This window comes from Tachypleus tridentatus, chromosome 12, assembly GCF_004210375.1.
Source record: "Tachypleus tridentatus isolate NWPU-2018 chromosome 12, ASM421037v1, whole genome shotgun sequence".
Lineage (NCBI taxonomy): Eukaryota > Metazoa > Arthropoda > Merostomata > Xiphosura > Limulidae > Tachypleus > Tachypleus tridentatus.
This window is the reverse complement of record NC_134836.1, coordinates 5,351,585-5,365,161: the sequence shown is the minus strand read 5'-3', so window position 1 is coordinate 5,365,161 and position 13,577 is coordinate 5,351,585. Positions and strand designations below refer to the sequence as shown.

General features: G+C 29.2%; 1 protein-coding gene across 50 annotated transcripts in view; it reads right to left on the bottom strand.

The window, feature by feature from the left end:
• The window catches only part of trol (terribly reduced optic lobes), a 324,267-nt gene that overhangs the window by 276,240 nt on the left and 34,450 nt on the right, over window positions 1–13,577 (bottom strand). For 49 of the 50 annotated variants that reach the window (XM_076469289.1, XM_076469303.1, XM_076469310.1 and 46 more), the window contains 4 exons: window positions 13,438–13,551; window positions 7,486–7,599; window positions 6,205–6,318; window positions 215–328 (listed from right to left, as the gene is read on the bottom strand). In XM_076469289.1, coding sequence (XP_076325404.1) covers window positions 215–328; window positions 6,205–6,318; window positions 7,486–7,599; window positions 13,438–13,551 — 456 coding nt within the window. The remainder of the gene's footprint in view (window positions 1–214; window positions 329–6,204; window positions 6,319–7,485; window positions 7,600–13,437; window positions 13,552–13,577) is intronic. The other variant, XM_076469294.1, reaches the window with a different exon arrangement.

The window sequence follows — 13,577 nt, the reverse complement described above, 5'->3', positions numbered from 1 at the left end:
AATACAACATTCCGTACCTGAAATTGCATTAATTCATATGTACATCAACTTTAGGTTCATGTCTTGTTTCGTGGATCAAAAATAGGTATCATTCTAATATTCTTTTGAGACTACACAGAACTAGATAATGAAGAAAACTGAAACTAATAATTTTGTGAAGAAAATATTTCACAGAGACTATCAACTTTTATTTGAAGCAAATGAAACTACTTACAACAACCAACTTCATCAGAACCATCAGGACAGTCATATTTTCTGTCGCACCTTAACGAACTAGCTACACATGATCCATCTCCACAACGGAACTCGTCTACCGAACATTCTTGTGCTAACAAAGAGTCAAGTAGTTATTCTTCCAAATTATTGTAACAAAGGTTAGGTAAATAACATTTCAAAACTAAACAAGAATCTAAAACAGTGGAAGTTTAACATAAGTAACATATAACTAGCAAAAGATTTAATATACTTTACTTAAATTAATGTTAAGTCACAACTTTAGTAAGCTATTTATCACTTACAAAAAAGTGAAATGTAGTTTTAATACCACAAACAATTCTAACTTTTTGTTTGAAATATTGTGAATTATTTTTGTCATCTTCTCTGTCACATATCTTCAATTAACATTGACATTAAGTACAAAAAAAATTAATGATTCACCCAATATTTATGACACTTGAAGTAACCAACACAGTAATACGTAATAAATAGGTCTAAATAATAAAAGTTAGTACTTCAACATTTAGAAATACGCTCAGATTTACTGTATAAAGTTAAATGTAACATACACAAAAACTATACATGTGTTGACTTTAAAAAAAATTCCACTATCACCAGGAGAAACACAGGGAGTTTCATTTTCACCCAGTGACATGTGTAATTTCATTTGAACAGTTCTACCCAAGAAAAAATTTCTAAAAAATTCACTTCTGTAGAATCATGGCCTCAATCTAAACAATATTATTTTGTTTGATTTATATGGATTCTCTTGTGTTTAATTCATTTTTGCAGCTTAACTTCTTTAAATATTTAAACTTGACCATATTCAATGTTACATGAAGAGTTTGTCAAATTCTGGTAAGATGATATTGCTAGTTTTTAAGTTTCATATGCTATTTTTGTGTTAATTAATTCAGTTCTTCAAATTTATACATGTTTACCTGTTATAATTCAAGCCACGGCTACAACAGATTTTACATACCCCACATTTATCCTTTAATACAATTTTATCTTTATTACCATTAATGTTATTCATTAGTTTTAATTGAGAAATAAGTACTAATAGATAAGTTGTGTTTTTTATAACACCTTACTTACTTTTGTTAAATATATTCTTTATTTATTAACCTTATGCATTATCTATAGTCTGGTGTTCTCAGAAATTTGTAATTTATTACATTTTGTTTCTTTTCAAATAAATCTTATCCACACAGTTCCTAACTTCTATTGATAACTATATATTTACATAATTCAGTTCAAATATAAGTTATATGAAAGGATCTTTACAGCCCTATAAACAAATGATGAAAGTCATTTTTGTGATATTGGGTAATAGTCCTGCATGCAGCAAAATTGTGACAGAAAACAGCTTCCTGTGTTCCACAGTAGGCAAAAAGCTATTCTTTTGTTTTACTGAAACATCTAAAAAATTCAAACAGCCACCTTTCTTTCACCTCTAAAAGAAATTGTATAATAAAGTTGTTATAATTAGGCTGTTCATGGAAGCAAGTTAACATTGCCACACTAAGAAGTGTTACACAGATATCTTACCATTTTTTCACCAGTTTTTATTGTCCAAGTTTTGACATCAAACATGAATTTTCCTGCTTAGAGGTGATAAAAGTGGGGCCATAAATAAGGCTTTATTGTGTTCGTAAACTGTTAATTTTTTAACATCATTTCATCTAAACATGATATTTTCTGGCTAGTAACCTATTTTCACAACATAATACTTGTTCTATTTGTGTATTTGTTAATAACAAAACTACATCAAATCAAATAAATATTTTTTCATATCTTGACATTTTTAATCTTAATAATCAAAATTCTAATAAATTCTTAACTGTAGAATTGTGAAAATTTTATAATTTTATTTATTTTGTAACAATTAACAGTAAACTTAGAAATAAAAAATGTTGCTGATCCTGTTAATAATTGAGCAGAATGGAGTTCCAGCTTTATGTACTTTTCAGAGGGATAAAGAACAAGTAAAATGGTTCAAGATTTTTGTTCTTTCATTGTCAATGTATAGCAAAAGTTCTAAGCCTGCCTTTACTTCACTGTGCTACATTTTTTGTTTAGAGAATTTGACAGCCAAGATTGATCAATAGGTCCCTTGATGTCCCTAAACATTGATTTTATATATACGAGTAAATCATTATTTAAGATTTTCAATATTATCCTTATCATTGATTTCATATGATATAACGTGTGTTTCATTATCTAGTTTAAAAATTAAAATGTTTTTTTTGTTACATAAAGTTCAGTCACCTGATGATTATACAAGGTTTCTCTTTTTAGTATCAGAAATAAGTAATGTAGCTACATTTATTAAAATATCTTTTATAATATAGTCATTATCTAAGTTATTTCAAACTTATTTTAACTAACACAATTAGATCTTCCATTGATATGGAATTATATATAGAAATGTTCAAATCCAACTCAAAAACTGTGATGTCGAGAAAACCCTCTGGTAGAGAAGACTATATATGTTAAAATGGCTCGTTTTTCCTCACAAAACCATCAACATAATTTCACAAAACAGAAAACTAAAAAACAATTTCACAAAGAGACATTAATCCCACTAAAAACCTAAAACAAGACAAAAACATAAAACTTCTAAAAGCAGATAAAGGAAATGCTGTAGTTATAATGAACACAAATGAATAATTCAAACAATGAACATCCTATCAGACACTAACAAATTTAAACCAATACACACAAATCTAACAAAGACACATGAAACGCAACTAAACAAAATACTATTAAATATGAAAAAAGTCAACACAATTTCACAAACACTTTATTCCTACCTACGTAAAATCGACTCACGCACATCACAAATATACAGCATCCCCAAACTTCATAAACCAGATTGTACATTACGACCAATAATGTCCACATATAAATTGTTTAATTACAAACTTGGTAAATACATAGCATGGGCATTCTCCAAATATGTAACATCAGCCAGCTCGTTCATCAAAGACTCTTTTAATTTCAAGTGTAATCTAAATCAACTTAATCATAAAGCCTTAATGGCCAGTTTCGATGTTATATCCCTCTTCACAGAAGTTCCAACCACTGAAGCCTGCAAGATAGCCTTAGAACTCTATATCCGAGACCCTAACCCAACTATAGACATTCCCAGTAACCAGTTAGCAACCCTCATAGAATTCACCACGATAAAGACAAACTTCATTTGTCAAACTTTGGTTCAGCAACCAAAACTATATACAAACAAATGGCCTAAGCATGGGCAACCCAGTATCACCAGTTCTAGCCAATATTTTTATGACACAAGTTGAAACACAACCAATTAACACAGCATTACATCCACCTCTATACTGGTACAGATATGTAGATGACACGGTTGCGGGATTCAAATCTACAGAACACAATTTTTTCAATCACATTAACTCTATACATCCCAACATTAACTTCACATGTTAACAGGAAGAAAGCAATCAAATATCATTACTTAACCTCAAAATTACAAGAACCGATACACAATTTAAAACAGAAATCCACCAAAAATCACCCATACTGGACTATACACTCCTTGGGACTCAGCACATGAAACAAAACAAAAACTCAACATGCTAAGAAACCACATAAACACAGCCATAAAACTATGCTGACCAGATAAAATTAACAATGAATTAGACAAAATAAAACAATATTTCATCAACATCAATAAGTTTCCTCCACAAACCGTAGAAAACATTATATGCACACACCTAGACATAAAGCAAAATCAACCAACAAAAGTAAACATATCTCACGAATCAAAAATTAACAAAACCATATACTGCTGCATACCATATATTCTCGACATCAGCAGAAAAATAACTAACATTTGGCAAAAACTAGTAACAAAATATGGCATTCCAGTTAATACCAAATTTATCAAAAACCAGGCACAAAACTGAGGTCTATACTCTGTAAAACCTACACTGACAAACACCACACCAAAATTATTTATAAAATGCAATGTGATAACTGCCACAACTTCTATGTTGAAAAACAAGTAGAAATATGGAAATCTGATTCAAAGTCATAAAAAGTCACCTTCACATGTTTTCGTCACATGATTTTGAACACTGCAAGTTAAATAAACACAACATAACCATACAAAACATTCAAATACTAAATAAAGAAACAAACATAAATAAACGCAAAATTAAAGAAACCTCACTTATACAACTCAAGCCCAAAATAAACAAATACAAAGGAACACCTTTATACCTATATTAAAAATAATATAAATAATAATAATAAAGTAAATACAAAATTATATACTCAAACATCTAAGCACGCCCTCTACTTTCCGATACTCAGTTACACAACCCCCTTCAAACATGTTGTCAGTTTCCAGTCAGTTACCTCTTCCTTTCTTTGTGAACCTGACAATGATCGAAGAAGGTCGAAACGTTGTTCGCTCCTCTATGTAAAAAATTTTCTCAACCCAAACGAGCCATTTTTTCCCATATTCTTCAAAAACTTTTAGTTGAACAGGCTTGTTATTTTCGGATTCTTCAGTAATTTAGCTACTTTTTCAGTTAGTGCAATGTTCATATTTTCTAATTAATTTTTAGGAAATATTTAATCAAATTAATTTTTTTTTCCATATTACCCTAATTTCAGTTAATCTTACCATATCCCTTTTCTACTAACTTCATGTTTCAAAAGTATTCAATAAAAACTAGTGTATATTCATAGCTAATTTTAAATGTAGGTAGTATTTTTATTTAGTTTCTGCAATTTTGCTTCTTTTTTCCTTGATATTTTAAAAATTAACTGTATTTATATAATAATAAATTCTACTGTTTCTTATATTATATTTCACTTTTGTACTGCGAGTTACAACATAGTATTTGTTGTACTTCATTAATACAGTTGTCTGTGGCATAGACTCAAGTTTAGTGTAAATTCATTACTATTCTTTTTCATTTTGCATAGCCTACTTTGTTCCCACAACATTCTAGGTTTACACTGTCATTATTGCTATTAACAGAGTAATTATCCATTAATGAAAATGCAGTCTTGATTGAACAAAATCTCTGCAAACTTAACACTGAGAATATTTTTTTTCTTGTAGGTATACATGTGATATCATTAATGCTTGTTAAAGATAAAATTGAATTAAAAGATAAATCTGGAGTACATAAAATCCCTTACATTTATGGCTTGAGTAATGTCAGACAAGCACAAATTTGAAAGCAAGTAAATGAACACAAAAATGGCCCAGAAATTGAAAACTATTGGCTTTAGCAGAATATGTGATAAATATATTGTATAAAACTGAACGGGATAAGATTCAAAAGAAGTTGAATTAGAAAATGAACTAAACATAAAAAATCAAGAAATTGTTAAATATAAGAACACTTTGAAGAGAGATTTAGATCAGGGTGCAACAAGAATTTTTGAAAATTATTCTGTCAAGATCACTGACGAATGCAAATTACACACACACACACCTGATTGTATGAAAACAAAACTTACCATGTATTCTATGGCGTTATGGAGATGGTGTTTTTTTGGTTTTTGTTTTTATACTAAAACATGTAATTTTTAACCATATTTTACTTTTTACTTAAATTATTGTGCATTTCAATTGTTGAAGTTCTTACTGATTTTAATAAATCTATGCATAAAAATTGTAATAGAATATACTGCATATCTAAAATTCACCATTAGGACTAATACTTTACACAATTTTATATTCTATTTCTATAATTCAAAAATCGTCCTAGAATTTTAGCTTTCACAAATAGGTATGACTGATACTATTAGAATAATCTACACTTACATACACACTCAAATTTATTATGTATTTTTTGAAATTAGTAATACACCTCTGTTTCATTGATCAAAATATCTTGCTATCATACTTTAAGCTTTACACATATGGTATTAAAATAAAGTATCTATAGAAAACCAGGCTGACATTAAATTGTGTTTCAAATATCTAAAATTACTTACGACAGCCAACTTCATCTGCTCCATCAGCACAATCATACTTTCTATCACATCTTAATGCATCAGGTATACAAGATCCATCTCCACATCTAAACTCATCTCTGGAACATTCTTGTGCTAAAAACATTTGTAGATTATCCTAATTGAAACAAGTTTCACATATACTTTAAACATACTCGAGAATTTATTTATTTATTTTTTTATTTCTTTTACAAAGTTAGACCATTTAATAAACATTGGCACAAAACTGTGGAAGAAATATTACTCCTTATGTTTTAAAAGTATTCATTTAATTGCTCCTGGTTATTATGGAAAATTAATAAAATTTGTGAAAAGAAGAAGGAAGAGTTGTGTGGTAAATCAAAGTCATGTTGGACATGTCATTCAAGAAGAAAACAGCTCTTAGTGAAGGAAATAAACAGTGCAGTTTAGCTGTCAGTGATAAATTTAAAGGATTTCACATTAATATCCACTGATGGTATACTCAATCTGAAACTGTCAAACTTTCAACAAGATATAAAATTTAAAAAATAAAATAAAAATTGAGACCAGGTAAACAGTGTACTGTAGTTTAGATATTAAATGACAATTTTCAAGCAGAACTACATAAATGGGATGCAAATCTTACCAAGAAGTGGTAAATCGAACTTTCAAATAAATTAGAATTTTGGGAAGTTTAAATACAAAGTTAGAAAACTGGATTCAACTCACTTTATCTACAATATTAACAGTGAAATCCAAGCCAGAAATAGTAACATTTACATTCGTGTAAAATATATATTAATTCCCAGTTTAAATAGTTCACAGGTCTGGAATCAGACCATCAATCAGAAGTGAAAATGAGCTAACTACAGGAGGTATACAATACCTTTTCAAAGGAGCTCTAAAAATAAAATTGAAGCATCACAATGAAGAATGATGTTAATTATTAAACACATTAATTGTACCAATTTGTTAACAAAAATTTAACAGATTCTACAAATTCTTTTAAAATGATATTTTGTGAAAGTAATGGGAGAAAGTGATCGACAGTACAAAGTACACAATTTCAGCTCTGTAAGTATATTCTTAAGGTATTTTAAAAACTATGCAATATCTTGATTTTTGAATAGCCACCACGTTTGTGGCTCTGATAACATATGTAGTTCATTACATATCCAACTTCATATTTATTTTCTATTTTGCAATTAAAAGGCAAACAAATTTTGCCATAAAGCTATAAAAACAAGATTTTATTTTATTTTTCTGACATTAAATATGCTTGAAAGAAATGGAGTTACTTACGACAGTCAACTTCATCTGCTCCATCAGCACAATCATACTTTCTATCACATCTTAATGCACTAGATATACATGATCCATCTCCACAACGGAACTCATCTCCAGAGCATTCACGTGCTGAGAAAAGAAAGAGTACAATAGTTATTTTTCCAGATTAACATAAGAATTTTATTACTCAAAACTTTCATTTTGTATGAGTTTTAATGGTTTCCATGAAGTGTACGATACATCTGTTTCAAATGAGGATGTACTGGAATATGATATAAACTCATAATTCTGAAAATACAAGTCATGCCCTAACCAAAATATTATACCAGTCCATGTTGCGAGGGAAAGAAAACAAACATTTTATCAAGATCTTCCAAGTAATTGGGCTTTGTTGTTTATTTTTTTATAGCTTTATATTGTTACTTATGACATTATTAGAAATAGAATTAGCTATACTATTAACTACAGCTAAGTACAAATCCACCATGTGTTGAATTATTAAGGTTAGTACATATTACTATGTTCCAAGTTTAATCAAAAAGTTCATTTTCGTTTGCTATAAACAGTGCCTCCATGTATTCAGTTTTCTGCATGGATAAAAGATTTAGCATTTAACTAATTAATAACAATTAGCATTACTGGTAATTCAACTGCAAGTATAAGTAGGTAATTATTAACACTTGATTAATTATTATATTAAACTTGAGTTTAGTTGTAGTACATTTGAGGCAGTAATCTGAAAACATGAAACAACTTGAGTTCCATCCCAGCAATAAACCAACATAGTTATGTACAACATTTTGTTGTATACACTTCTAGATATGACATGAACATCCAACACAACTTATATCTGCAAGATGTACCAGACGGTGCTACACATATTGGATAGAATGGCATGTAAATATGTGGAGAAAGCACTTCACCTCAGTCTGTTAGCAGTGTGTGTGAAAATGGCATAAATGTGTTTACCTTCTTGTTTAAAGTGGATTTCACTGGGATAACATTATTTAAAAAAAAGCAAAAACCTTTCATGTAGAAAATAAACTTTCAAAATATAATATCTAATAACACTTGAAATACAACTAATATTTCAGACTAGCATGTAGGTGAACAGTATTAAGCATATATGGGAATAGTAAAGAATTGCTAAAAAAACAGATTGAAGATGGAGCTTCTCTGAAAACTTGTATTAACTAAAATATATTAGTATAAATATTGTAATTTTTTATTATCTTACTGCTTATTGAAGGAAATTCTAGGCATTAAGTATTAGAGTTATTACTTTACTCCTTGTTGTATCAGTGTTCAGTGATATTCAACAATTAAACACAAATGACTAAACCACTCAAGTAAGAACTGTCTACTGTGAAATACTGATATTGGCACAAGCCTGCAAGAGAAACATTACTTCTTATGTCTGGAAAATAAAAGATTAGCCAAATGTAAAGGGAAGACTAAGTGCTGAATAAGAAGTAAAATACCTGTCATTCAAGAACGAATTAATTCTTAAAGAATGAAATAAGACGTGTGACTCAAATCAACCATGCATATATTTCAGTGATATGAAAGTATTATGCACTCAAGGTCCCACAGATGTGTTCAACTAAATGTTACAAGGTATTCAATAAGATTGAGGCTACACAAACAATATTTGGTTGTCTACGTAAATTAATGGATACAAATAACTTACCAGTTGAGCCAGACAATTAGCTAATATGTGTGTTTAACCATGAAGTGTTAACTAAAATTCCCAAATATATGAGAAATATAAAAATGTTAAGTATAGAATTTGCGAGTCTTTAAAATTCAACCTACCTCACCCATAATGCTAGAAGTATGTTAATTCAAAGTCCATTAGATGAAATTTGTTACAGAGAATATATATTAACTATAATTTTAAATTTGCTCCACACAAATATATGTCAGAGTTTGGCAATATTTAGGATTCTGTTATACACAAAATCTCATGTTACAGAAGTATTTGCACACAATACACGTTTATGAATTGTAATGTCATTATATACTGTTACTGGTTTTACTCTCCTGTTCTACACTGTCTTTACATCAACAAAGTAGGGTAAAATTTATAGTTGATAACTTTGTTATCAAATATGTAATTACATGTTGAATAGCACAAATTAAGAAAGTACTGGCATGGGCACTTTCACTCCAACCAAGCACATGCTAAGTACTCAGAGTAAACAATAGAAAAATCAACATTTGTGAAAAAAATTAAAATTTGTTACAAGTTTTTGATCATAACATTAGGAGAATTAAAGCAAACTATCAATTAGAAATGAACAGAAAGAGATTAATAAAAGAAGGCACGATATTCTGATGGTTTCTAAGGAATGGAAAAGCTGAAAAAGAAAAAAAAGCAATAGAAAATATCAGAAACAGAATTATGAAAAGATAACTGCAAAAATTAAAACTTAATGCTGTCAATATAGACATTCTTTTTCTGCATGTTAAGGTTTCAGTGTGTTATATCAAAGAATAAATTTCTTTATCATAGTGTGGAAAAAACTTTGCATAAAAACATAGCTAGTAATCCAAACTTCAATATAATGTTTAATTTTATAAAGCAGTATTAAAAATAATCTGAACTATATGAAAATTGAAACACTTGCTCTCTTGGCATTACCCCTTCTCTAATTTATTTATCATTCCTTTAAGAAATACAAAACGTGATGTAAATTATTCAGTAAAAGTTGTCATTTCTTACAGAGTCATGAAACTTTAAAATCGAAACCCTCTTATTCTGCCCAACTCTCACATAACCTACCTCACCAATTGCAAATAGTTCTTGTTAACATTTAATACTATATTTATAACCAAGAGAAAAAGCTAAGGTTTTGATCTGTCAGATGACGTATTATACATTTTCTGTACTAACTTGTCTATTTCACTTCCAGTTCAAACTTATGTTCAGTGAAAGCTCACTAATGAGCTTGGCTGACTTTTTTAAAGGCTCTTGTTGCATAGTTATAAAACCAGGATACATTTTGAGTTATGGGACATCATCTGTTTTTTGCATGTTATTATTCTGTGTTTTTTAATGCATTAGTTAATTAAATAAACTACTTACTGAAGTAGTGCCATTAGTATAAAAACAGTACATCTGGATTTTAGTGACAGTACCACAAAAAAATTACTTTATTTTTTGTTTTTTTTATGTGTATTCTTTATTATTATAAAAGTAACTAAAATGTACAAATTACAAATGTACATTTGTAATATACTAATATCCTAAGTGTATATATACACTAGATTAGATGAGATTAGACTAGGTAAAATAAAGTAAAACAATTTTCCAAAAAGTACACTTGTGAGCAACTTGCAAGTAGCCTCATGTTATGCACTTCACAATAGGGTAACATGAACTTCATGTTTATCAAATGATAAACCAGTTAAATGCAGGAGAATCTGTTAGCCAAGGTTCGAAGTGCAATAAAACAAATTTAAACAAACAGATGTATAATATTTTGAATTAAGGTATGTAGGATAAACAAATGTAGTTTCATGTTACCATTTGAAGTTACTCTAAAATGAAAACAAATGTTTAGATCTGATTTTTGTTTGTGGTTACGAGGTTGGTCATCTTGACTAACCAAAATAATGCTGCAAGACATAGTAAGCTGTTTAGTTGAGCTAATATTAATTTATTTTATAGTTAATATTTCAGGATTGTTTAGCTTTTTGTTGGAAGTTATGTTTGCAAGTTATTGATGTTAAGGCTATGAAGATTGCTAGAATGCCTTTTGTGTGTGCATGCGTGTACATGCGAGCGTGCACGTATAGCAGCAAACAGATGAAAGACTGTAGAATAAAAAATAAAAATAAAAGTTGAGTAAAAGTTTTGATCAGAGAATATTAGGAAACAGCTGAAGTTAACCATCATAGGAGTGAATACCCTAATAATTGATATGTAAGTGATAAACAGTTTTCTAAAATTTTAGGAGAATAATTTGTCTCAAAGGACATTATAAAGTAACTACACATGCATATGTGGACTTTGATAGAAACACAAAAGTACACCTATATGTGAAAAGGTATTGAAAATAGGCATAAATATGAAAAACAAGACAAGTATTGGAAATTTCAGGATACAACTGTTTTAACTTTATGAGCCAGCATAAGAGAACTACACACAGATACTATTGTGAAATATGATAGAAACAAGTTCAGCTTATTAAATGATTTATAAACCAATTGAATCAACTTAAGTGGACTTTTGACAAGGGAACTGTAGTGTTTAACGTACAACTATGATCTCCACAGTGTAAAGAATTTTTGTAAATATGTTCACCTTGTTTTGTGTATATATACACTAGTTTAAAAAGAAATGGAGTGTATAATGTTTGTTTATTATTGAATTTGTCACCAACAAGTCACAGACATCTACTGTAGAATTATCTTTAACCCAACATGCACCCATCTGTTTACATCTACTTACACACACACACACACACACACACACACACACACACACAACTAAAAAGTACATTTCTGTCTAATGTCATGGTAAAGAAAATAGCTGATCAAATATAAATTTTTCTTAAGAAGGTTTGAAGTTTATTTAGGATGATTAAGATTATGCAAATAAGGCATGAACTTTTTCAAATGAAGAAAAAAATTTTTAATCTTAAAATACAAATCACCTATAACTTTGCACTTGGAGCAGCCAACACTAACTCCATCTATTTCTGGAGAATACTTCATTAAAAATCCTGCCTTTTTGTCTATAAAGGACTTACGAATTATTGAAATCTTGTAAAATATTGTGAAAATACATAAAACATACTAAAAGTCATTGTATGAAAAATATAAAAGTTAATTTGGGGTCACAAACTGTGTTGATTCAACCAACCCTGCAGCAAGAAAGTTAACTGCATTAAAGATATCTTAAGAATCAGAGCACTTTTGAAAGACAAACCAACTCATTAGCACCACTATCAGAAAAGCCAGAGAAAAAATGTTACTAATGAAAAAAACATGCAACAATGACCCTAACAAACAAGCTATTCTAAACAGACTGGTAGAAAAAGAAACCTATAAGAAGAAAATGAGACATTAAACATCTTATACACATAAAACATAGTATATTTCTTAAATTGAGCACATGCTCATTGTGGTAATTTGTTAAGTATTTCATAGATCACAGTTTTTGAGAATGATAATTAACAACAATTGTGGGAGAAAGGCTGGGTGGTATTACAAAGAACTTGTAACTTGTCCTCTTCAAAAACTTCAAAGAGAAACCTGGTAATTTTTTAAACAACCAGAAAATTTGATACATACAAGTAATTATGACATTGAAACTACACCATGATTAATTAATAACATATCCAAATTAATGTTCATTTGTTTATTTACATGTATTATGATTTGAGGCAAAAATTTCAAAATATACAAATAAATTGGGAAATTTCATTACTTATAAATTTAATAGTATATATGCATTAAATGATTGGGATACTTACGAAGTTGGAAGCACTTACCAATTCATAAACTGATAGCTCCATTAATGAATCAAATTTTATTTAACTATTAAGTGCAGTATTTCTCAAAACATAATATTTACAGGTAAAATGTTTATAGCAGGTGCTGACAGCCAGTTGCACTCCCCTCAGTACCTTTTGTCATAACAAAAATAGTACAAGCAAGTTTGGTAGCAATAGTAATGAAATCCTAAATCATTAGAACCCACCCTTCCAAATCACCATATTTAAAAGAAAACAAGAGAGCTAACATTAAGCAGAGCAAAGAGTCTTGTTGTATAGTTTTGTACTTAAACATAATAACAATATTCCAATTATTTGCAATAGTTGAAATTGTTAAAGATAATAAACATTTGAAAAACTAAGTTCGATTATTAAGTTAGTTTACAACATAGTAATCAATATAATTTCTACTCAAGTAATAGATGGTAATGATTAATCATATAAATTGCCTACTTGCACTTACCACAATCAACTTCATCTGTTCCATCAGCACAATCATACTTCCTGTCACATTTTAGTGAGATAGATATACATGATCCATCTCCACATCTGAACTCTTCCGTGGAACATTCTTGTACTGAGAAAGAAAGAAATAGAAATTGT